The sequence below is a fragment of the Filicampus tigris genome, chromosome 3 (genome assembly GCF_054856515.1).
Source record: "Filicampus tigris isolate MCC_2025a chromosome 3, RoL_Ftig_1.0, whole genome shotgun sequence".
Lineage (NCBI taxonomy): Eukaryota > Metazoa > Chordata > Actinopteri > Syngnathiformes > Syngnathidae > Filicampus > Filicampus tigris.
Window position 1 is genome coordinate 21,108,604 of NC_141219.1, and position 25,471 is coordinate 21,134,074.

General features: G+C 40.7%; 2 protein-coding genes across 14 annotated transcripts in view; one reads left to right on the top strand and one right to left on the bottom strand.

The window, feature by feature from the left end:
* Window positions 1-22,890, top strand: LOC147150247 (phosphorylase b kinase regulatory subunit alpha, liver isoform). Of its 6 annotated transcripts, XM_086025322.1 has the most exons (32): window positions 1-376; window positions 3,269-3,427; window positions 3,774-3,821; window positions 3,989-4,157; window positions 5,063-5,145; window positions 5,222-5,302; window positions 5,887-5,985; window positions 7,356-7,502; window positions 7,929-7,982; window positions 8,437-8,559; window positions 8,666-8,761; window positions 9,613-9,720; window positions 9,809-9,887; window positions 10,372-10,506; window positions 10,750-10,859; window positions 10,941-11,085; window positions 11,848-11,926; window positions 12,147-12,298; window positions 12,435-12,602; window positions 14,267-14,370; window positions 15,154-15,290; window positions 15,377-15,539; window positions 15,778-15,857; window positions 15,921-15,999; window positions 16,070-16,199; window positions 17,007-17,108; window positions 17,260-17,378; window positions 17,460-17,483; window positions 17,727-17,780; window positions 19,149-19,382; window positions 20,054-20,254; window positions 20,331-22,890. In XM_086025322.1, exons 1-32 carry the CDS (start codon window positions 299-301, stop codon window positions 20,502-20,504), a joined length of 3,714 nt encoding a protein of 1,237 aa, XP_085881448.1. In that variant the 5' UTR covers window positions 1-298; the 3' UTR covers window positions 20,505-22,890. The 6 variants fall into 6 exon arrangements, with proteins under 6 accessions (XP_085881448.1, XP_085881453.1, XP_085881449.1 ...); XM_086025327.1 differs by lacking the exon at window positions 17,460-17,483 and having other exon boundaries at window positions 10,372-10,523; window positions 10,698-10,859; XM_086025323.1 differs by lacking the exon at window positions 17,460-17,483.
* ppef1 (protein phosphatase, EF-hand calcium binding domain 1) overlaps window positions 22,869-25,471 on the bottom strand; it is a 15,564-nt gene continuing 12,961 nt past the window's right edge. For all 8 annotated transcript variants that reach the window (XM_086025331.1, XM_086025336.1, XM_086025329.1 and 5 more), the window contains 4 exons: window positions 23,759-23,865; window positions 23,517-23,680; window positions 23,201-23,285; window positions 22,869-23,124 (listed from right to left, as the gene is read on the bottom strand). In XM_086025331.1, coding sequence (XP_085881457.1) covers window positions 22,913-23,124; window positions 23,201-23,285; window positions 23,517-23,680; window positions 23,759-23,865 — 568 coding nt within the window. In that variant the 3' untranslated portion in view covers window positions 22,869-22,912. The remainder of the gene's footprint in view (window positions 23,125-23,200; window positions 23,286-23,516; window positions 23,681-23,758; window positions 23,866-25,471) is intronic.

Consider the following 25,471-nt stretch of genomic DNA (forward strand, 5'->3'; position numbering starts at 1 on the left):
TCTTTTGGGCTTCATGCGACAAAGCGCGTCGTTTGTGACAACCAACCACTGCCTTTGACGTCTTCACTATTTTTGCGTCCGAGTGTGTCAATAATGTCAAAAGCCGCGTGGATGCTCTTCGGTAGGAAATCGTAGCCACTCAAAGCCGTTTGAAGAGGAGAGTGTGAGAACAGCGCCAGCCCGGGATGGTTCACTGACTGCAGTGCAGGGCGGCTTATTGAAAGGTCTTCGTATCGTGATTTGCACATTAAACATGTGACGTGGGCTTCTTCGGCCATAACCACACTGTGAAGCGAGGATGAGGAGCCGGAGTAATTCGGGAGTGAGGCTGGACGGATATGCAAGGCTTGTCCAGGAGACTATTCTGTGTCACCAGGTACTCAACACTTGCATGTTTTTGACAGTTCATGACAAAATGGAGCTTGAATTTTGGACAACAGAAACAGTGATTCTCAAAATGTAGTTCAAGTACCGCTAGTAGAACGAGGGCTCCCTCATGTGGTATATGAAAGAATCACTGTCTAAGTATTGTCCAGTTGTATTTAACTTTTAAATTACACATTTTTATTTAACTTTTATTTACAATGCATTTGAATTTTGTAAGTACATTTCTTTTTTATTTGACTGTTTTCAAGTGCAGTGTTTATATATTGTATTTACTATTTACTGCTTTAGAATATGATTTTTTTTAGAGGAATAGCTACTATCACATATTTCCGTAGCTTTTTTAATTAAAAAAAAATGTTTTGCACAAGACTTGAAAACATCCAACAGCCATAATTATTAAAATCCTAATCAGAATTATTGTTATTGGATCATTGTTATAAGTACTGTATGTTTAAAACACTCAAGGAATTTGTATCTGGGAGTTGGAGTCGCACCAGTACGGTGGTTCTAAAAATCTTGCACTTTTCCGCTAACACTGTGATTAAATATCGAAAATTAAAAATGGGGTTTAAATAATGATTCAATCAAAATGTAATGCACATTAAAGTTACATTAAAAAATACCAAATAATTGTTTGAGACCAAACATTTCTAAAAGATTAAATGCGAAGTTATAACTTTAAAGTTAAATACAACTGAACTAAACTGAACATATGTATTTAACTGGATTAAACAAAACGTTTTAGACACTAACACTATGCACTGTTTGAACATTTAATACCGCGATTCTTGCGTATACCAAAAGAGAGAGCCCGCACATCACTTGTACCACAGAGAATTCCTGCTAGTACTTTTGCAAAAAAGTAACAAAATATAAATTTAGGACGTATACACAAATGTACAAAGAGTCGTTCGCAAAATCAAGTGTGCAGTAAAGCAGATCAAATCCAATTAATTGTGTAATTATACTGACATGCCACTTTATTAGGCGCATTCACAAAGTTTAATGAGATCCAGCATAACAGGGTCAAGTAAACTCTTTTAAATGTGTTATGTTATTTGTTGCATGACAAATTGACAAAATATATATTTTTTTTATATAAAAGAGTTTATTTGTCCCTGTTTCATTAATACAAGAAGCTACATAAAAACATCCCTTTACAGAGATAAGAGTGCTATTTTTTCAGTGACACTAAGTACTAATTAAAAAATAGCGCATAAATATTATTTTGGTTTAAACAAGTGCATTAGAATGTCCCTTCAATTGACCCACATTGGTGGACTAAAAGTCTTCCCAACAATTTGGCCAAAACGGTATTTAAAGGTCAGCCATTGGTTGTGGGAGTCAATATTTAGAGACATGCTGTGTGTTTGTTTGCATCGACATATCCAGATGTTCTGTTGTCCCTTGAGGTTCAGGCTCCACCAGTGTGAAGTGCATAGAAACAAACACGGGCAAAGGTCAACCCTGGTGTAGATTGAGGCCTGCCGCCTGGGACTCGGCTCTTGAAGCACGTTGGACACGTCTGCTTTGTACGAATGCCCACCACACCCGTATTCCTCTCTGATGACATAGTTCTATACCACATATTTTGTGGTAATTTTCCTTTTCTTGCCTTGTAAGAGGCTCATATTTTTAGGGAACTAGGATGTATGCACTCTGCAAAGAGCTGCAGTTAAAACTGATATTCTTTCAAAACAGGAAATTAATAATTAGCGAAAAAGAAAGAAAGAAAGAAATGTGCATTACTATATGTACAGTATTTTCATTCATTTCATTTTTTAAAATCTGAAATGAAGCAGCAGTGTTTATTTTAATTAATTTATTTATTTATATTTCTGCAGTAATTTACTTACGGTAATTGTTGCAGCTGCCGTTTGATATCCGTGATATCCATCCTAAGGTCAATGCACTACAGTAGTATGCTCTTTGTCCTCACTAGTCGTACAATTCAGCCCACTAATGAATGTCTTACTAATAACTAGAATTTTTTTTTCCAGTACGAGTTCCACATTTGGCCTACTAGTTTGCAAGTAAAACAGACTAGTAAACTACAGTGCTGCACTACTAACATGACATGACCCAGCTAAAGGCATGTGTCATACACTAGTAGCCTCGTGGATCCTCTAGCAGCACCAAAATGAACACTAGTGTCATTTTTTGACTCACTAGCAACATTCCCAACTCGTAACATGTATAAATGTAACATACTAGTGGAAGGAAGGAAGTGGAAAAAAATGTTTCTACTAAGACACCATTATTTTACTAGTGCACTCTAGCCCCAGTGTACTAGTATGGTCTTTGCTTTCACTATTAAGACAATTCAGCATACTAATAGAACAAGTAGCGCACACTAGTAAAATGACTAAGGTGCACAAGCAGAACAGCTGTGTTTTAGTATTCACGCTTTTTCCTGGCCTACTAGTACACAATTAAACCTTACTAAGAGCTGGTAAGTAACACACTAATAGCCCGCTTGTAGTTTTTCCTCTTTAGTAACTTGTAGTTCCATGTAGTCCTACTATTACACCAGAGTTGTCCGACTACTAGTGCAGAAATGGAAGACAGTAGTGGAAAAAAATCATTACTAGATGTAGTAAGGCATTCTACTAGTGCACCCTAGTCCTATCCTTAATGTCCATCTCAAGGTCGATGTACTAGTATGCTCTTTGTCCTGACTAGTAACATGTAGTTGTCCCACCCATATTACCGTACTGGGGTTGTCATTCTACCAGCGTGCTAAATGTAATTGTCTTACTAGTGAGAGGCACTGTAAATGAATGGGCTAATAAACCTTTCAGGAGGCTTTCAAGTCCATTCTCCTCCGCCTGAAATTGATTTTTGTGATTTAGTTGTGCGCGTGTGTGTGTGTGTGTTTCAGAACCCGGTGTCAGGGCTCTTGCCTGCCAGCACCCAGAAAAAGGATGCCTGGGTCAGGGATAATGTGTACAGTATTCTGGCCGTGTGGGGGCTGGGCATGGCCTATCGCAAGAATGCCGACCGAGATGAGGACAAGGCCAAGGCCTACGAACTGGAGCAGGTGTTTGTGATTGCCAGTAGTACTAGTAGACATTCCTCTTTTCTTTTACCGCCCACTTGCTTACTGTACAGTATATGGATGTTGGCTCAAAGATTTTATTTGATGTGTTTTAGTAGGATTCAACACAAACTAATGTTACTGTGGCAAAAGTTTTGAAATGATTTATCTTGGTATCATTTTTTTAATCACAAAAACCTGGCATTTTGACAGCGGTGTGTTGACTTTTTAAAAATTTTTTATTATCCACTGTATGTATGTATGGCTCTTCACCATAACACTGTGTTCATGGACAGTTGCCAGTTGAGTGGAGTTCAACTGTATTTACTCTAATGTGCTTTCTTGACAGAGTGTGGTCAAACTGATGCAAGGACTACTGCGTTGCATGATAAGACAGGTAAGACAGGCCTGTGTTCAGTAACAATCATCCATTTATCCATACCAGACAAGCTATTAATAGATTTTGAAAAAGTCTGTCATTCATAATTTGCTGTGGACGTTTATTATGAGGCTATTGACCAGGGTCTGGCTCTACTGTAACTACACCGTGTTGTTTGTTTTCAGGTTGCCAAGGTGGAGAGGTTCAAGCACACTCAGAGTACCAAGGATTGTTTGCATGCCAAATATGATACTCTCACTTGTGCCACAGTGGTGGGAGATGACCAATGGGGTCATCTTCAGGTGGATGCCACCTCGATTTACTTGCTGATGTTGGCACAGATGACGGCCTCAGGTTTGGGCCTTGGCTTTATTTGTATGGGGGTGTATTTAGGCCAAAAATAACATTTACCACTCATGCACATGAAATAAACTCTCACTCACACAAAAACTTTTACAACGCCGAAAAACAATTTAAAAAACACTCTCACTTACCCCAAAAAGACTCACACACCCAAAAATGTACACGTCACATGCACCCCCACACCCACCCCACACACAAAAACTCATACACTAAAAATGTCACACAGCTAAAAGCTATCTCACGTCATGCTGCCACAAATCTTCATAATCAATTGGTAGACTTCCACACACGTACCAAAAACCAACCTCCCCCAAAAACAACAACCTAATAATAATCTTTGTTTGTTCATGTACACCAAAAATCGCTCCATATACAGACATAAATTGCGAAAGAAATCTCCAAAGAAATCTCTCGTGCAACAAATCCCTCTCTCTTGCACCCCAAAAACACTAACACACACAGAAAAACTCTCCCACCCTCTCATATGCCAAAAGAACTCTTACACACACATATCCGAAAAGTTCTCCATTGTGAAAAAAAACCCAACCCTGCAAATGCAGAGAAAAAAAGCAATATTTTTTTTGTGTCAGTGAGACACTTTTGGTCTCAATAAAACATTGAAAGTGTGAGAGTTAAGAATTGTGTGCGAAAGTAAGCTCAAAAGTGAAACTGAAAGCTATTGTAAATCTTGAATGCTGAAGAGGAATTGACATTTTTTTTTTATGTGATGAGAAGGTTTATAGGCGTGAGATGTTTTTGTTTTGTGAGGGTTTTTTTGGGTGCATGTGAGTGGTAAATGTTATTTTGGAACCTTTTTTTGGTATTTATTTTTAAATGACTCAATATTCTCTTCACATCATATCAGAGATGCTAAAAAAAATCATTTGGTCACGCAGGTCTTCGTATCATCTCAAACTTGGATGAGGTGGCTTTTATCCAAAACTTGGTCTTCTACATTGAGGCAGCGTACAAGGTTGCGGTAAGCATGATGATTTTGGGAGGGAAATGTTGCAAATTGAAGACATTTTGAATCAAGGCCTGCTGCCTTCTTTTAGGATTATGGTATGTGGGAGCGAGGTGACAAAACCAACCAGGGCATCCCTGAGCTCAACGGCAGCTCTATCGGAATCGCAAAGGTATTTTAATTGCAAATTTATTTGTCGAATTACAATGTACCCTGCATATTCGTGGTCTGGCATTCATGGATTCTCTGGGATTTTTTGGAGTGGGAACCAATCCGCCTGTCGCTAATTCATTCTTTTTGTGCCATTTGGTGACATTCCCAAGGAAATTAAAGTAAGTTGAGACGCTTCATTTATACAAAAGTAGCCCTTTGCTGCTATCTTGTGGCATCTCTAGGCAATTACAAATCCTTTTGAAGGGGCTGATGGTATTTACTCTTAGATTTTGGTTGTGGGGTTTCACTTTATTTACACTCACCAATCAGTTCATTAGGTCACAACCTTAATAAGGCTAAGGCACGTAATTTACATTTGAAAAATCTCAAGAAACGTCACTAAACAAAAATGTGTCAAAAAGTCGATAAATTATATATCTTCTGCTATCTTCTGCTATTTAATTGTTCTGTTTGTCACTACACATCACTGACATACAGTATATAGATGAACAAAGATATATTATTTGTACATTGGTTGGGAATGCGATCCAAACCAATCCAATGTGTCCATGTATGTGTGTTGTTTGTTTTGTTGGCTTCCAGGCAGCTCTTGAGGCTATTGACGAGCTGGATCTTTTTGGCGCCCACGGTGGCCCAAAGTCTGTCATCCACGTACTTCCCGATGAAGTGGAACACTGTCAGGTGCCTTCAACCTTCTAAGCATGCACATGTGTGGAATTCATTAATTCGACATCCTTGCTATCCATTGTTAAGTACAACTGTATGAATGCATGTCTATTTCTGCTCACTAGTGGGACAACCTTGGCATACTAAAAGTGCATGTTACTAATAGGACAACACTGCACACTGGTTGATATCTGGGCACTACTAATATTATTAGTGAAGCGCTTAGTATTAGCATGTACAATTTTACAAATATTAGTACATGACTACATGCAACAAGGAGGAAATTTCTGTGACACGAATAACATTTCCTTACACTAGTAGGGCAGCTTGTGAACATGTTACTAGTGAGGCAAAACTGTGCACTACTGTAGATAACATCTGCGTGCTATTACTGCTAATGACATTTTTGATAACCTTGATATCCATCCTAAGGTCCAATTAAGGTCCAGTTTAAAGAAGTCAACCCAAACATATTTTTTTAAGAATATGTTGTATGCTGGCCCACTAGTTGAAACACGGCATTCTGATTAATATTGCGTTTGTGGAATATGAGTTAAGCAGCAAAATCCACCCATTTTTAGACATCTGTGGGGGCGGCCATTTTGTCACTTCTGTCCACTGAAAATTACATCACAACTACTCGGCTCAGGTAACGACCAATCACGGCTCAGCTTCAGAAAACACCTGAGCTGTGATTGGTCGTTACCTGAGCCCTGAGCATTTGGGATGTCATTTTCAGTCGACAGAAGTGACAAAATGGCCGCCCCCGGAGATGGCTAAAAACGGATGGATTAACTCTTATTCCACAAATGCAAAATTTATCAGAATGCCTTGTTTCAACTAGTGGGCCTGCATTGAACATATTCTTGAAAAAAATATGTTTGGGTTGACTTCCGCTTTAAGGTAGAATCTTATATGTACTAGTACATGACTAAATAAAAACTAGTGCGATATTTTGGTAACATGAATGACATTTCTGTAAACTAGGATAACTTTGGCATACTAGTAGCAACAAATACAAATACATTTAACTAGTGTGGCAAAACAAAACGGTGAACTAGTTGACCATTGCATGTAAACAGTATTTGACTTACTAACGTGGTTTTCCTAATATGCCAAAATTATCCTAGTAGTGTCAAGACATTTCATATGGTAGTGGGAGGCATGGGGAAAAGAAAGAAAGACACAGTTGTTCTACAAGTGTGCTGAGTTGTCTTACTAGTGAGGACAAAGAGCATACAAGTGCATGGACCTTAAGATGGACATCAAACGTATCGAATAAATGCTCAAAGCCATACTCAGAGAGCTCGAGAGTGTGTGCCTCCAGTGCTGTTGTAGATATTAAATGAAAAATCATCTAAATTGCCTCTTTTGACACACGTCAGTCCATCCTGTGCTCCATGCTGCCCAGAGCGTCCACTTCTAAGGAGATAGATGCCGGCCTCCTGTCTGTTATTTCCTTCCCCTCGTTTGCTGTGGAGGATGCAGAGTTGGTGGCCATCACCAAGTCCGAGATCATCGGTAAATTGCAGGTACTATTTAAAACCACATTTCGCGAAAGCTATTCAGAAATAGTGTGTTTTACAGTGAATCCCCATCATCCAATTTCTCTTAATTGGTCCAAAAATATGTTATTTACACACTACAAATATTACATCTATATATGCCTGCTACGACAGGCAGAATAATGAAGTGCTCTTCCACTTGATGGCAGCAGGTACAATTAACTGGTTTCCGTTCATACAACAAATACTTGCTTTGGGTTTGAAAAAAAAAAACAGGACAGATTTCACATTAGTAAGTACATTTGTGGATACATTGAAGTGAGATAATTATTTCAGTATACATACTTTTTGTGTAAATTTTCTTTGGTGAGATTTTTCTAATAGATTAAGTGTCTTGGCTGAGTAAAGGTACACTGTGCTATACTCATGTAATACTGCTACCCTTGTATTCAGGGACGCTATGGCTGTTGTCGCTTCATCAGGGATGGATATCATTGTCCTAAAGAGGTGAGATTTTCAGCAATCTTGTATTTGAAGCATAAATAATGTACGAATGGGTTAAATCACCGCAGGCACTATTACATAATATATAGTGTGTGACCAAAGAGCAGAACAGTGCAGTTGTTTCCTGGCTGTGCATCACCTCACCGTTTTGTTTTCATCAGTTTTTGTATTAGATCTCAATGAATTGCACATGTGTACCTACGTAGTGAATCGTAGTGATGGGAAAATGAACCTTAACGATACTCCATGAACCAGTGGTTGTTTTTGACTCCTCTAGATGGCACTCTCTGTTCAACATAGGGATGAAAGCACACTGACATGCCGTTTCTTAAACCCCTTTCTTTAAATCGACGATGTCATGTAGAAGAGTCAAAACATACAATAATTGGTTCATGAAGCATTTTGAAGCTTCATTTTCCCATCACTTGTGAATCGAATATTTTGTCCTATTGCCCAGGACCCAACCCGGCTGCATTATGATCCTGCTGAGCTGAAGTTGTTTGAGAATATTGAATGCGAGTGGCCGGTCTTCTGGACCTACCTCATTCTTGATGGTATCTTTACAGGAGACCAAGTGCAAGTAAGAAAGCCAACCTCGCTGCTTCAATTATGATATGTATTTTTTTTTAATGACTGGCTGTGGATGTACAGTAACATTGGACAAAATTATTGTGTATTGTGTTCAGGTGCAGGAGTACCGTGAGGCACTGGAAGGCATTTTGATCCGGGGGAAAAATGGCATCAAATTGCTACCTGAACTTTATGCTGTACCAAGTGACAAGGTACATTGCTCCATTGAGAGGGCTAGATAGATGGATGGATGGACGGACGGACTAGTAGAACGACATTTTTTCCCCACTATGACATTTTTGCACACTAGTAGGACAACTACATGTTACTAATGTGGCAAAAATGTACACAAGTTAACATCTTCTGCTGGTCCTATGACATATGCACTAGATGTTAACCAGTACAATTTTATGTCATAAAAGTACTAGTAACATGATGATGCCAACTCACGACTGGCAACTTGTTGCTGCTGCAAAGCAAACTAGTATGGCAAGAAAATGAAATGCATCGTCTAGTCATCTCGGTCCCTTTAAGGTTGTAGCAGGCATGATATCCATTGTTGTCGCTGTCTTTTTAAAGCGACGCCCCCCGGCTTGGAACTCAACTGTTTCAAAACAACTTGTGTCCGGGAGTATATTAAACTGCGCGCAGCACTCAAGTATGACGATGGCACATCAAGGTGCAGTTCATGCACTTCTTCTGGCGTCTTCCCTACTCCCGGAAATACGCCGTAGCAAACCTGCTGTGTATAGTGGTTTGCTGGTATGCTTTTATTTTGAAGGCCGTGAACGAAGGGAATAATAAGTTAATAGGTTGTTAATAAGGTTTAATTGCATAGCAGTAGAACTGAAGTGTCACCAGGAGTGAAAGAAACAATAATATTAAGAGACAGTCAATCTAATCGTGCATGGAATTGTCTTTTTTTGTGTGGACAAAGAGTGTACTAGTATGAACCTTAAGATGGAGATCAGGGGTACCGAATTTTGTCTGTCTGTTTATATTTATACCTGAGATTGATTATCATACATTACATTTGGAAGAAAGAAGCTGTATGTGATTGCAGGTGGAGCAGGAGTACAGCAACCCCCACTCCGTGGACCGAGTAGCCATGGGCCAGGTGCCTCACATGTGGGGACAATCGTTGTACATCCTGGGCTGCCTTTTGGCTGAGGTGGCTGGATAAAGCATATAAGCCGTAGCACCACTTGTGTTGTTGACTGCTATACTAATTGTTGATACAACCAAACTTCTGTTTGAAGGGCTTTTTGGCACCCGGAGAGATCGATCCTCTCAACAGGAGGTTCTCTACAAATTTAAAACCAGATGTCGTGGTACAAGGTTGGTTGACCTCATTAGGAAGAAAACACGAATAGAAAGACTAGGGTGCACTAGTAGAACGACTGTGTCTTACTAGCAATGCTTTTATCTGTTACTGACCTCCACTACTGTGTAACATTTCTGCACATTTAGTTGGACACATTTGGCATACCACTAGGAAAACATGTGAAAATCTGGGAAACTCCAATCGGGCATTTTTGCTACTAATGAATGACACACACCTACTCTTGGGACTGGTAGCGTTACTAGTGCATCACTGTACTTTACCAGTAAGGTTTAACTGAGTATGAGTTGAGTAGGGAGAAAGTGGTACTCATAGTGGGAAAAAAATACTAGTATGATGCAGTTGTTCTACTAATGCTCTGAATGGTCTTACTAGTGAGGACAAAATGTGTGCTCGTACATGAAGCTGGATATCAAAGGTATGGAATAAATGCTTATACAAATGTTTGCTTTCAGTTTTTTAAACCTATGTTTGTGTCAGTTTGTGTCTTAGCAGAATCGGAGGACATCCAGAACTTGTTGAGCGAGCATGAGATAAAAGTCCAAATGTTGTCCGAGGTTCTGCCAATCCGGGTCCTTCCTGCTCGTATCCTGAGCCACATTTATGTCCGACTGGGTACCCGAACACCAAACGCAAACAAAATACTGTTTTCTTAATGTTTATGGGTGTATAATCAGCCATCATTCAGCAACAAATGATCTAAGCAAAAAAAAAAAAAAGATCAAGATTTTTGCCTATTTTTAGTCATGTTTCCTAAAAGGTTAAAGGGTGACGGTGTTTTAATCTTGTTGTTTCTTTCAAAATAGTCAACTGTGTGTTACTGTATAATAATCCCATTTTGGTGTGTCAATGCCACAGGGAATTGCAAGAAGCTGAATTTGAGTGGCAGGCCCTACAGACACATCGGAGTTTTGGGAACATCTAAATTTTACGAGATCAGGAACCGCTCGTATATATTCACCCCCCAGGTACAGCAAGCTTCCCGTTGAAGATTCCCTCGTTCCCCTTTAGTGGTGCTGTTCATAATCCTGTCTTCTTCTGCCGTCAAGTTTCTCGATCAGCACCATTTCTACTTGGCCCTGGACAACCAGATGATCGTGGAGATGTTGCGTACAGAGGTGGCCTATCTCTCCTCCTGCTGGAGGATGACAGGACGACCCACCCTGACCTTCCCCGTTACCCGCAGCATGCTTGGTAAAGAGCCACCTAAGCACAAACTACATTACCCTTCAGAAGTTGCATGTGAATGCAAAGAAAATGAGCTGAAATTCCAAAGAAAGAAATGAATTGATTATTAAACACTATAATTCTGGTTAATACATTACAGGACATTAAAACAGCTGATGGCAAGCAAATATGCTCCCTTTTTTGTTGTGTGGAAGAGTTTTTTTGTTGGCTGTATTTTATTATTATTTTTTGCTCGGGTCTACATGAGAGTTTTGTGCAAGTCTTTTTTTGTTAATTGCCTGCGAGAGGTGCAGGTACTTTTTTGGGGCCCATAATATGACACATTTACGTCTCAAAAACTGCTTGCTCACAGCACATTTTCAGAAATTGGCAGCAAACAAAAATGCTGCTTCCTTTCACACTTGATGATGTAAGCAGGCACTCCAGAGAGCCAACTATGTGTCTGCAAGTAATTTAAAAGCACATTTTGACAGTTAAATTGTAAGCATACTGCTGAAAACATTTTCTTTACATTTACTGTAATAAAGGAAGCTCATCTCTGGGATAGACTTCTAATCTCCATTTTTTTTTATACCGGAAGAATTGTGTCCAAATAAAAAAAAACAAAAATGGAGCTTGACGCTGAAGGGATTGTTTAGGCTTAAAGGGTTCACTGTAATTTTTATTGTTACAGATCCTGATTGTTTTTTGATATCACTTCATTTGTATTGATTACGTTTCATTTTGCAAGTGACAATTGTTATAGTTCACAGTATCTCCTTTTCCCAGTTGACGATGGAGATGTAATTGATCCGTGTATCCTAGCAACGCTGAGGAAGCTGCAGGATGGCTATTTTGCTGGAGCAAGGTCTGTTTCCTAATGTTTCACATATGGCCGCATAACTCTGTTGAATAATTTGAATTCCCATCACTCACAAAATGAAATGTGATACTGGTGTTTCTGTTGAAAATTCAGTTCACCTGTAAATTTTCCAGTGCATTTTAAGTTCATCCTGAAATTTCACCTGAAAAGCCCCATATCCCTAATTTTTTGTGAGTAGTGTAAATAAGATTTGCTGTGCCTTCAGGATCCAAATGTCGGACCTCTCCAGTCTACAGACCACTTCCTTTCACACTCGCCTTAGCTTCTTGGAGGAAGAAAATGAAGACAGCTTACTTGAAGAGGATGAAGAGGAAGATAAAGACTATGGAGAAGAATACAGTCACTGTGAGCCTTCAGGTGCATTATGAGGCCAATATTTATTTTTATTTTACATGCATTTTAATTCCCAAATGAAAATTCCCATACTTTACAGCCATGTGTGTGAACGCTCCAGTTGAATTCCTAACCAAATGTTTTCCTTGCTCTCTGGAAGGCACCAACGACATGTTTGATCAGTACCTCACGCAGCTCCTCCACAGCACCACCTCCAGATGTCATCTTCCTCCCGTCCAGAGCGGGCAGCACCACGTGTTCAGTGCTGAACACACCACCAGAGATATCCTGTCTATGATGGCCCAGGTTCAGGGTCTGAACGTGCCCAGTGAGTTGGAATTGTCTATTATTGCATTACCAACTGTAAGCTTCCCCCCAAAAAGTCATAATCAATCTCTGATAACAAATTAAAATGTGTTTTCTATGATGACTCATTGAAACATTCCATATAAAGAATAGTGGAGCACCAACTACTTAATAGCAGGGGTGGGCAAAGGCCATGGAGGGACTATACTGTTTTTTAATCAGCCCACCAAGCATTCACATAAAAATCGACAAAGTTCAAACAAACAGTAACTAAATGAGGATGGAATAGAGCAAGGAGGAAGACCATGAAAATGGCAGAATTTAAATGGAGGATCCAGGGGCACACAAAAAAATCTAACTTGGGACTGAATCAGAACAGCCAACGGTGTAGGCACAACAATCTGATGTATGCCTGGTGTGTGGACGCACAGCCTAAGACGGTTGATTACCAGCTCTCAGGTGCATGCCTCCCTGCACTAGGTGGTGGGCAACATAAATGCTGGAGGGGGGCACCATTTTTCATCAGTGTTACCGCGGGGCACATAGGACCACACACTTCCTAACCAGACGTATGACAAAAATGCTATATTAAATATGGACAAAATACGTTCATAAATGCAAAATACGTGCTCTTAATGTATTTCATTTTTAATAATACATTTTTGAAGGTTTGAAGCAACAAAATAACCATCCATCCATTTATCCATCCATTATCTGAACCGCTTTGTCCTCCCAAGGGTCGCAGGCATGCTGAAGCCTATCCTAGCTGACTTCGGGCATTTTTTTTTTCATAAAAATCAACTAACTCAACATTTTAATACTATTGAGATACTATCTTTGTCCTCCATATCATTACAAATCCGCAAAAAAGAATTAGGCTCACATTGTTGTAGTATAGGGCAGTATAAGACCGAGCGTACGTTCGATCTAAGCCATGTCTGCCATCTGTTGGTGAATGGTGATATTACAACTTAAAACGACAGTCTCTCTGAAAATTTGCAGTTTGGACCCCGCGGATTTGCATATTCGCGGATTTTTCTTTTATTTTTTTCATTATATTTTCAAACTTGAGATTTTTCCCATTTTCTCCATGATTTTTTCCCCATGTACCTGCATTTATTTATGGGAAACATAATTGATGTTTATCAGCATTTTTTAACATTTTTGGGTGTTGGTTGGAAAAAATAAAATTAATCAAGTGGCTGTCACTTGCCCAACCCTGGAAAAAATTAAAAAGGAACTATTTTTACATGTATCTTTTTTTACGTCTACAAATGTCCTGTTCCGGCTGTCCAATTTAGTTGTGGCCCTTCACTCAAAAAGTTTGCACCCCCCCCGACATCTAGGCTACATTCAAGATTAAATAACTCTTTTTTTTTCTTTTCCCATTGGTTTTCCAAAAGTACTGTCGTATGTTTTATTCTTAAAAATCTATAATACCAATCTAGCAAAAAGAGCATCATAGCTCCAGGGAATTGCCCAAATTCCGTTCATAATAACATCACAAAGCACAATTCCTATAGAATGGCTCCCCCATAACCAATCAAGGAATTCCATGCCACTAAGGCTTGTACATTTTTGCACATCAATTTCATAATTGAAACACGTCCATGCATTGAATTTAAATTGGAGTTGCCCCTCTACGCCAAATGTATATTACAACAAACATATTGCTGTGTTTTTCAGAGTCTTCCATGTATCTACCCGTTGTACCTCTCATGAACAAGCATCGTAAATCTCTCAACCTGTTGGAAGTTCCTCAGCCCGCTTCACATGCGAAGCCGCAAAAGGTAGGCAAATATGCACATTTTCTATTACATTAATCTGACTGACTAAGTACAGGAAACCAAGTTATCCAATTTAAGGTCCATGTTCTACAAGGCTTAGGTCTTATTAGTAACATATTTTCCATTACTATATGATATTTCTGCACACTAGAAGGACAACTTTGGCAAATTAGAAGGACAACTAAATGTCACTAGTGAGGCAAAGCTACTAGTGGACATTTTGGTGCCACATGGGGTCCAGGGGGCTACTAGTGCATGATGCATGCCTACTAGTTGGGCCGAGTTGTATTACCAGAACAACACAATAGTTTTCTACTACTGCTTTACCCCAGCCATTCTACTGGTGGACTGAATTGTCTGACTATTGAGGACAAAAAGCCTAATAATTCATCGACCTTAAAGTGGAAATCATGAATATGTTCCCAGCAGGCCCACTAATTGAAACACGGCATTCTGATTAATATTGTATTTAGGGAATATAGTAAAATCCCCCCATTCTCAGGGGGCGGCCATTTTGTCACTTCTGTCGACTGAAAATGACATCACAACTGCTCAGGGCTCAGGTAACGACCAATCACGGCTCAGCTTAAGAAAACAGGCCAGCCAGTCAGTTTATTCCACTAACGCAATCTTTATCAGAATGCCTTGTTTCAACTGGTGGGCTTGCATGGAATATATTCCTGAAAAAAATGTGTTTGGGTTGACGTCCACTTTAAGATGGATATGAAAAATGATGGAATAAAAACTCAAACAGCTTTTCTGTGAATCAATGTTGTCCAATTCAAGTGTCGCAGTGCAGCTGAGCTCCACTTGCCGCGAGACGCCCAAGGCAACACCGATTTTGCAGTGCTGGTGAATCAGCTGAAGGAGTGTCCCACTCTGCAGGACCAAGCGGACATCCTTTATATTCTTTATGTGATGAAGTAAGAAAAAAAAGAAAAGCAATGATAGAAAAAAAAAAATCACAAAAATCAATCTACTTACATGCTGTTTTGTGCTTGCTGGCCAGAGGAGCTGATTGGCTGGTTGAGGTGTCGGGTCCGGGCCATGGTTGGGTGAGTGTGCGCACCCTGTTGGAGGAGCTGTATGTGCAAGCTGGAGCCTGCAAGGAATGGGGTCTCATCAGATACATCTCGGGAATCCTGCGCAAGAGAGTGGAGGTCCTCGCTGAGGTCAGGCACATTTTACAGCTATTAAATGCATTTCTCTCCACACCAAATCTCTAATAAAAATATTTGTGAGAGATGTTCTATTTATATAGTATATGTGCTTGACTATTTGAATTGAACAACTGATCAAATTTAAATTCTCCATGATAATTAAACAGAATGAGATGCATCTACAGCAACAGTGGTCAGATAAATACTTTTATGCTAACAAATACATGAATATTATGTGTGTGTTGCACAGGCCTGCACAGATCTTATTTCCCACCACAAGCAGATTACGGTGGGTCTTCCTCCTGAACCAAGGGAAAGAGTCATCACAGTGTAAGTCAAAGTTGCTAAACTGACAGTTTGTGCTTGAATTGTTCACATGCTTTTCTTTTCCAGTCCTCTCCCCCCCGAGGAGTTGAATGCTCTCATCTTTGAAGCCAGCGGCCAGGACATCAGTGTTGCCGTTCTCACCCAGGTGACTCTCGTGATGTGTCATGTTTTGATTCCCCGTGACAACCGGTGTGAGACGTGTGCTGGTCTTGCAGGAAATCATGGTCTACTTGGCCATGTATGTGCGCTCCCAGCCTGCCCTATTTGGAGACATGCTCCGATTGAGAATAGGACTCATCATGCAAGTGATGGCCACCGAGTTGGCTCGCAGTCTGAGATGCTCTGGTAGGCACTTAGCCTGCTTCCACAGACACCACAGGCACAGACCCACTTGCACATTCATGTTAACACCCACCGCCATTTCATCAAGGTGGGAGCATATGGACAAGTCTCTCAAGGGCTCAATTAAATTCTCCCCAAATTTCAAAACACTTTAGCTGTACCTGATAACAGAGAGGGTATATATTATCTTTTAAATATACGAATGAAAAAAAAAGGGCTACAGCAAATGGGGTACTTAATTCATCCAGGGCAAAGAGGCAGGTGCTTGAGCATCACTTGGGGTCTATGTGTGCACTTGCCTGCAAGTATGTGTTAAATCGAGGAAAACGGTGGTAAAGGTGAGAATCTTGCATATTTTTATGGGATATTGTTAAGTGTTCAAAAGGCGAAACAGTCCTAAGAACGGTTTATTTAACCACCACTTTTGCACAGGTTATTGCAGAAACATGCACCTGGTGGTCTTTGAAGTGTCATGGGCAATCTTGAAACAGTGAAAGAGTAACTGCATAATAATAACTGGACATACTAAACATAAGGAACAGACATCTCAGCACGGCTGATAAATGTGATACAAAAAAAATGCAAATTTGCCTTTCCTCTACAACTTTGTTTCAGGAAGAATCATCCATTTATTCAGACAGGCTAATTAATACATTTTAAAACAATCTATAGTTAATAATTTGATATGGGTAATTATTATGAGGCTATTCTTGGCTGGGATCGAAACTGATCCAGAACGAACGATGCGCGCATGGAAAAGGAACAATAACATGAACAATAACATTTCAAAAAGGCTTCCTTCCTTTGTAGGGGAGGAGGCCTCTGAAAGCCTGATGAGCCTCAGTCCTTTTGGCATGAAGAACTTGCTGCACCACATCCTCAGTGGCAAGGAGTTCGGGGTGGAAAAAAGCAGTGAGTTTTCCGCTATTTTATCCGACTGAGAGCAGCAGCGGTCTTTATATTTTACGCCTGCTATTGGATTTCATTATCTTTTGTAGTTGTGTCTTATATTCTGGCTGTTGAGTGTACGTCAGAAGTATATTTTCTTGTCCCTGTGCTTCAGTGCGACCTATCCAGTCAACGGCTACCAGTCCGGCTATCTCTATTCATGAACTAGGACACACCGGAGCCACCAAGACGGAGCGCTCAGGAATGCACAAACTCAAGAGTGAAATCAGACAGGTGGGGTTCGCAAATTAATTAGGAAAAAAAACATCATTGAAGTGTGTCAAATAATAGTGTTTGTTTTGCCTGTGGTTGCAGTTGGATGACTCCCGGCCACTCAGTGTGGGTTTACAAAAAAAAAATAAAAAATGTACTTGCTAACATTGACCACCTGCTATTTGACATATTTTCATACTGCAGCTCCATGACCGGAATGGCCGCGCTCTCTGTACAAGATCATGAAATGATCTCATTTCATCGTTTTTGTAACCCCCTTGAGCTGATTTCATACATTACATCACACCTGGGTGGATGCATGAAGGCATCTCAAACTTCATGTCATGTGTCATCCATGTGCTTGTGTAGATCCTCAGCGGCAGTCTCTCCACGTGCAGCAATGTCACCTCTCCTCGCTCCACGGTAAAAACATTTCACCTCATCTGCCTTCAATTCATTTCATTTGACATTTGAAGGGTTCCATTTGATGATTTTTTTGCACACTGAGCAAAGTCCACATGAAAGAATGTTAACAGTGACTATATTTATATGAACGTAATATTTTGCAGGTACAGCCTTGCAATTTGGCTTCTTTTTTCTTATCCTCAACCCTAATCATCATTCCAGTATTCATAGTTGAAACTTTACTTACGAGTGACCCAATCAGAGTTTTTTTGAGGTACAAGCCATCACTGGGATGATTTTTAGGCTTGACGCTGGTAGCGACGATTACCCTGATGGACGAAAATCCACTTACGTCAGTGCTTAGTCCGTCATTTTTGAAAAGTGTACCGCCATTCATTAATCATCAGCAAAACGGGCGTCCAGTCCATCAGTCCGTCACGGAATGCCCACCTCTGGCACATATATAGAATCAAGGAAATTTGGTCAAATTCCCATCCCTAGTAGCTTAAGCTTTTTTATGATTATTTCATCGTCACATGAAATAACAATATAGACATGAGCTGTCTTTGTGGATTTCCTGTGTCGCTGTCTCGCGGCAGCATCAATTCCATGCTTTATTGATCCAGCGGAATGTGAAGCCTGACATCCGTCTATCTATGTTCACTCACCAGTCACAGCATTAGGTACACTTACACGATTGAATGTGATCCAATACAAAATAGCAATGAATAAATAACTTGACTGCTTAAGACTGTCGTGTACAATATTTCTAATTCTAATTATTCATATTTAAGAACAATGGGGCGGGGGCAGGGGTATTGAATATTGAAAACATCTCTCAGTATGTTGCAGTGTAGTCCATGGCAAAATAAAACAACAATATTTTTATATTAATACCTTTCTGAGTGTTTTAATTAACATTTATGGTACAGTTCTTACTTTGGATCTCATTAATCAGTCTTTATATGTGTACCTAATGACGAGACGTCATCTTGCAAGGTTCCACTTCTTTTTATGCAGTGTTTCCCAACCGCCATTGAGCCATAATTTACACTACCTCACAGAAAAAAAACAGCAAACAAAAATGTCACCAAAAAGTCAGGTAATTACGTACCTTCAGACATCTAGCGGAAAATAATTGACTTATTCTGCATCACTGGTATAGACGGATGAAGAGAGATACATTGCGTGTCGTAAATACCAAATTTTTAGACCAATTATGTGAAATTGGATAATTTCCCTGGGCCTGGTGATCTCTCATGGCACACTGGTTGGGAATCACTGTTCTCGTGCATGGTTCATAACAAATGCATTCAGGGCAGAGTAGTAAAACGTTGAAACATAGAATCGCTCTGCTGAAAGTGAGTGAAATATATTTCTCCACAGCGTTGCAGCAGTCCTTCCACGCCCAGCGGGATGCTATCCCCGGTGGGCTCTGGGCATGGTGATGGGCAGCTGCACTGGGAGGAGAGGCAAGGCCAGTGGCTCAGGAGACGCCGGTTGGATGGAGCTATCAACCGAGTGCCGGTGGGTTTTTACCAGAAGGTGTGGAAGATTCTGCAGAAGTGCCACGGCCTGTCCATTGATGGCTACGTGTTGCCATCCTCCACCACACGGGAGGTAGGTGTTGTTTTTTTCTGAAACAAGCAGGTAGAGACTCAGGTAGAACATTGTGTGTAAGGCTAAAAAGCGAAGCGCGGAGAGTCTGTCGCCGAAATGCACTATAGAGTTCACAAGAAAAGTGACGTGTTAGGGTAAGGAAGCCACCAAATCCTACCAATACAGTTTACTGAATGCAGAAACTTTATTTTGAAGGTCAGTCAGAATAAGCCCTACTGTCCGACTCCTGATTGGCTAAGAATTGTGGCACAATTATAACGCCTGCATCGCAAGCGTGAATCAGCGTATTGTACGCGTTGTAGAGAGAAGAAGCAAGCGTAAAAAACAATCTTGTGCATGCGTGTGGACGGTTTTGTACACGCGAAACACATTTTTAAACGCACAAAATATGCTTTCGTACGCGGTAGTTCACATTACATACACGCGAAACACATTTTTGTACGCAGTATTTGACATTACAGTGACATAATTGTGGCATCAATCTAACGCCATAGAAAACCCACTAGCCACATGAAAAAAGTTCATGTCAAGCCTCGGTTATCTTATCTTCATCCTGAAATTACAGATGAAAGCATAATATCCCTATTTTTTGTGAGACGTCTTTGTACGTCACTAACAGTCTGGAAACACTGATCTGCATGGATGCATTCTCCTGCCTTCTGTGTATATAGATGACAGCAGGAGAGATCAAGTTTGCAGTCCAGGTGGAGTCAGTTCTCAACCACGTGCCTCAACCAGAATACAGACAGCTGCTGGTGGAGACGTTGACGGTTCTGGGCCTGGTAGCCGACGTGGACGTTGACAGCATCGGGGGTGTCATCCATGTGGAGCGCATCTTACACATGGCCAACAACCTGTTCCTCAGCGACCAGGTACAGTGACCTGATACGAAAGAGCATCCTTTTTGGAGGACATGCCCACTAAGTCCTTCTTTCTCTGCATCCCCAGAAATCTCACAGTGCCTGTGATTATTTCCTCGAGAAAGACCCAGCAACAGGAATCTGCAACTTTTTCTATGACAGCGCCCCCAGTGGCCGCTATGGCACCATGACCTATTTGTCGAAAGCGGCGATCACATATGTTCAGGACTTCCTGCCGAGTTCCAGCTGCCTGATGCAGTGAAGTAGTAAATCATTTATATTCTTTTAATTGCATCACACATTTATTCGTTGCCCTTGACATCCACCTTCAGGTCCATGTACGGATACGCTCAACTCAGCGCACGACAGAATTACTCTCTTACCAGTAATGTTTTTTTCCCCACTAATAACGCCGCTTTTAGCCTACTCGTATAACCTTAAGATGGTTTTCCTTGATATTGAATAAATGCTTAAACATCTTTCCATTAAGATAGCCATTATTAGTCCCACAATGGGGAAATTTGCATCATTACAAACGTTATTTGTAAGACTGTCGTTCGACTTGATGATTTGTCTTTCCATACACTACGTGCTCCTGAAAGACTTGTGAAGAAGCATGTGATCATAATAATCGAAGTAAAGTAATATTTACTGCGAAGATATAATATTGACATTATAGTCTTCACATTTCATTTGTAAACATGGACTGTGGACATATTTTTTTAATCAGGATTTGCAGTCTCACAAAAATTAGAACACCCCTTACATTTCTGCAGATATGTAATTATACTTTTTAATGGGACAACACTGAAGAAATGAAACTTTGTCAGAGTGCAGCTTGTATACGAGTATATTTTAACTCAAAATACAGCCATTCGTAGCTAAACCCCTGGCAACAAAAGTGAGTACACCCCGAAGGGAAAATGTCTAAATTGAGCACAGTCATTTTCCCTCCCCAGTGTCATGTGACTCGTTAAAGTTACAAGGTCTCAGGTGTGAGTAGAGAGCAGGTGTTTTAATAACTCTCACACTGGTCACTGAAAGTTGGCGCCTCATGGCAAAGAACTCTCTGAAGATCTGAATAAAAAATAACGTTTGTGCCTAAAGAGGGCCTGTGCTATAAAAAGATTGCCAACAGCCTGAAACTTGGCTGCAGCACAGTGGCCAAGATCATCCAGTGGTCTAACAGGACAGGCTCCGCTCACAACAGGCCTTGCTATGGCCAAAGAATTTTAGTCGTGATTCTGAGCACGTCTTTGGAAAATAGATACAATGAGTACTGCCGGCATTGCTGCAAATGTTGAAAGGGTCGCGGGTCAGCTTGTCAGTGATCAAACCACACTGCATCAAATTGGTCTGCATGGCTAACGTCCCGGAAGGAGGTTTGCTAACCCTAACCCTAACCCTAACCCTAACCTTATGGACTGGCCAAATATGTCTCCATGCCTAAACCCAAGTGACCATCTGTGGGGCGTCCTGAAATGGAAGGAGGAAGAATGTAAGGTCTTGAATATCCACCAGCTCTGTGATGCCGTCATGGAGGATTGGAAGAAAGATTCCAGTGACAACCTGTGAAGCTCTGGTGAGCTCCATGCCCAAGAGTGTTAAGGCAGTGCTGGAAAATAATGGTGGCCACACAAAATATTGACACTTTGGGCATTTTCACTTAGGGGTGTACTCACTTTCGTTGCCAGGAGTTTAGCTATTATTTGGGGGAAAAAATACATTCACAGTTATATAAGCTGTACACTGACTACGTTTCATTGTGTTATTTCTTCAGTGTCGTCCCATGGAAAGATCGAATGAAATATCTGCAGAAATGTGAGGGGTGCACTCACTGTATTATGTATAAATGTAAGTGGCTGTTTACAAAGGCGGCCCAGTGGAGCATGCGCTTAGTGCATCTACCTCACGGTCGACAAGTGGTGCTTGTGTCTGTCTGACAGTTTGGAGGTTCTGGGTTGAGTCCCGGCCTTTTCATTGTGGAGTTTGCATGTTCCCTCTGGGTAATCTGGAGATGTATGTGAAATGTTGTCTTTTGTATCAATGAGAGTAATGTGTAATGATTATCCTAATCCCTGTGTCCGCCGTCATCACACAATTGAAACGACCGGTACTTTTATTGTAAACAGGCATTTGAACAAATGTGTATGCATGGTGCCCAATTGAATGCTGTTTGAAAATGATCAAGTACACGACGACACGAGAGTATGATGGATTATAACTACATTTGTAAACCAACAGATAGAAGTGAGGGAATGTATGGGTACATGTTGACCCACAGTTTCAGGGAATGTCAGGATCGCCAACATTGTGTTGCTCCCAACCTCTTTACATGGGCTATAGACCACCTCCCCATTCCTAAACTGTAGTATAAACGACTCACAAATATTTAGGTGAAATTTCAGGATTAACCCAAATGAACTGTAATCTTCTTTACAGGTGAGCTTCATTTGATCTTCTCTAAACTTTTAAATGCTCTTGAATGTCCAACTATTCAATGTTTCACTACTTCAAGTAGCTGAACGGCAAAATTCTTGTTGGTACTGTACTGCATTTTAGGTTCATCCTGAAAGTAGTGCACATTTACATTGCAGCATTAATAAAAACAGTAAACACTGCAGAATCACAACAGAATCCAGAATTCATTTCCAGGTAAAAGTCTGCCGCCTACTCTCCACTTGTCTTGAGTAGCTGATCCTTATTGTCCAGTTTGTGCACAACTCTAAAGGCCTCCAGGAATTCTGTGAAGTCTATACTGCCGTCCTTGTTGAAGTCGATGCTTCGAGCCAGGTCGTCAATGGCTCCGGTGGCGATGTCCACCCCCAGGTGAGCGCTGAAGAGACGCCACATATGACGGAACTCTTCGATCGAAATAAGACCTGAATATAACAACACAGATCTTCACCAATTCCAAGAAAAAAAACCTCTTTAAAACAAAGTGCAGTGCTTCTTTACCCGAATGGTCTTTGTCTATAATGTTGAATATGATCTCAATGTCTGTCCTGTATCGAAATAGAGTTTCTGCCAGATTTGGTGTGACCTAAAAGAGGGGAGGGAGTAAAAAGTAAACATTTCAGTAGATATGTTCATGTATTAGCAGCAGAGATTTTTTTTTAAAAAAAACAGCTTTTACAGATGTATGTAAAAAAAAAAATCCAACATTTCTCTCTCTAAAAGTTTAGAAAATTGATGAATGAATGGATGGATAGTTTGTAATGGATTTCCCGTTCTACTGAACGTTGTGGAAAATCGAGTTTGTATGGTCTCAAACCTGAGGCAGCTGTATCCCTGTTCCCATATCCCGAAAGCAGGACTGATAGTCCACACTGCCGTCTGGTGCCGAGTGAGCTAAATGAGGACAGAGGGTCCGCCACGGCAGGTCCAGCCTCAGGACGGAACCCAACACCTGAGCCCATTCACTGACCGTTACGCAACCTAGAGATTATTGGTGCCGTTTTAAAAACTTTGAATGCATGCGTAGAAGCACAAGGGACAAGAGCGCTTGATGCTCACCAGTATTATTCTGGTCATACTTCTGGAAGCCTGCAATGAGGTCAGAACGATGGGCAAACACTTTTTCTTTTAGGGCCCTGAGAGCTGAGCCCTCAGCCGCTCTCACTCTGCGAACACAGTCAAAAATCTAGATCAGAGTGAGGAATTTTTTCCATAGACAACATGTTGTCGTGACTGCAAAATGTCATATCGTCGGCCGGTGGGCCATGAACTCAAGTAATGACTCAATTTACAGAAAATATGGACATGTTGACGCTCTTGGTAGTGCTCTTGGTAGAGCTCTGTGCTAGACTGTGATTAATATTGTTCCTATTAACCTCCTGTATGGAATGTTTGTACAGATTTTCAGTCATTCTGGTCATTTGCCAAGATTGAATTGAAGCAACTCTGGTGGGTGTTTTCCATGGGGGTGGTCACAATAGAGTTGTTTTTGTTGTTGTGGTGTGGCTGGTGAATGACCGTCTGGCATAGCAACCGGTCATTCACCTGCCTGGTGGCAATATACAATAGCTTCTTAGTGGCCACTGGAAGGGAACAATCTTCGGGGGGAAATGTCAGGACATGGCTTCTTTCACTTTTCTTTCGAACCGCTGGTCCTCCCTGTCCTGAATTTGGACCTGGTTGTCCTCAAGGGAAATTACCTTCTTGTTGAGATGAAGAAAGACAGTGTTAACCACAAGAGAAGAAGACAGTATCACAGTCGCTAGAATTGATGTAGTCCGAAACTTGGGGAGAGATTTCTCTAAAAAAAAAAAAAGTCCTACCAATGTTCAGAAATGAAAAGTTTTTTTTAAAGGTAAGATTGAGACTAATACATGCATAGAACGTGACATTCTATTCCAATTGAAGCTTGAGAGTCATCATAGCCGAGGCTAGGGATGGTCGGATCGATACCAAAATATTGATATTCCGATCCAGAATGCTCAGTTTTAAGTATCGATCATCAAGATAAAGTATCAACATTTGCAATTAATTCATGTATATATAATATATTAATTAATCTATAATTTAGAATGTTGTATTGTCATCCAATCAGAATTTTCGCTGTGTTAGCAAGGGCAAAAGGCTTTCTGCCTTAGCAGAAACAGACTGCTGGCTCTGGTCCCGCCCACCAGAACTTTGTAAACGCATATGATTGGATGAAGAACGATCAGGGTGAAGGCCCACGTCTCATAGGCACTGCATGGAGTGCACGCCGCTGTTGACAAGATGACATGATGGAAGTGATAACAAAATAGTTTGATTCATCTGATGATGTGTGCGCTCCCACTGGTGTGGTTTTGCTTGTCGCTTTGTGCAAAAAAAAAACAAAAATCACTTCCTGTATTGATATTGGATCAGTATTGTGATATATTTCTTCCAGTATTACCCATCCCTAGCCGAGGCTGCGTCTGCGGTTGGTCGTGGCTGCGCCTCGGGGTAATTAAGCGGCTTCAGGCAGCTGCCGGAGCACTTGGACATTGGCGTGTGATGGCGAACGAGCTGTGCATTTTCCTCTTTAACAGTAATTTTACCTTTCTGCTGGATACTATAATCATGTGGATTTAAATCGTTGACCTCTGTTCACTTTGCAGCCAAACTCAGAGGAGAGTCACTGTCGCAAAGACAGACTTTAACGTAGCTTTATTTGACACTTGCTCGGCGGTTCATTGGAGAAATCCTAAATAATTTTCGCACTTTGCAAAGCCATGTTTGTCGTACATCTTTAGTGTA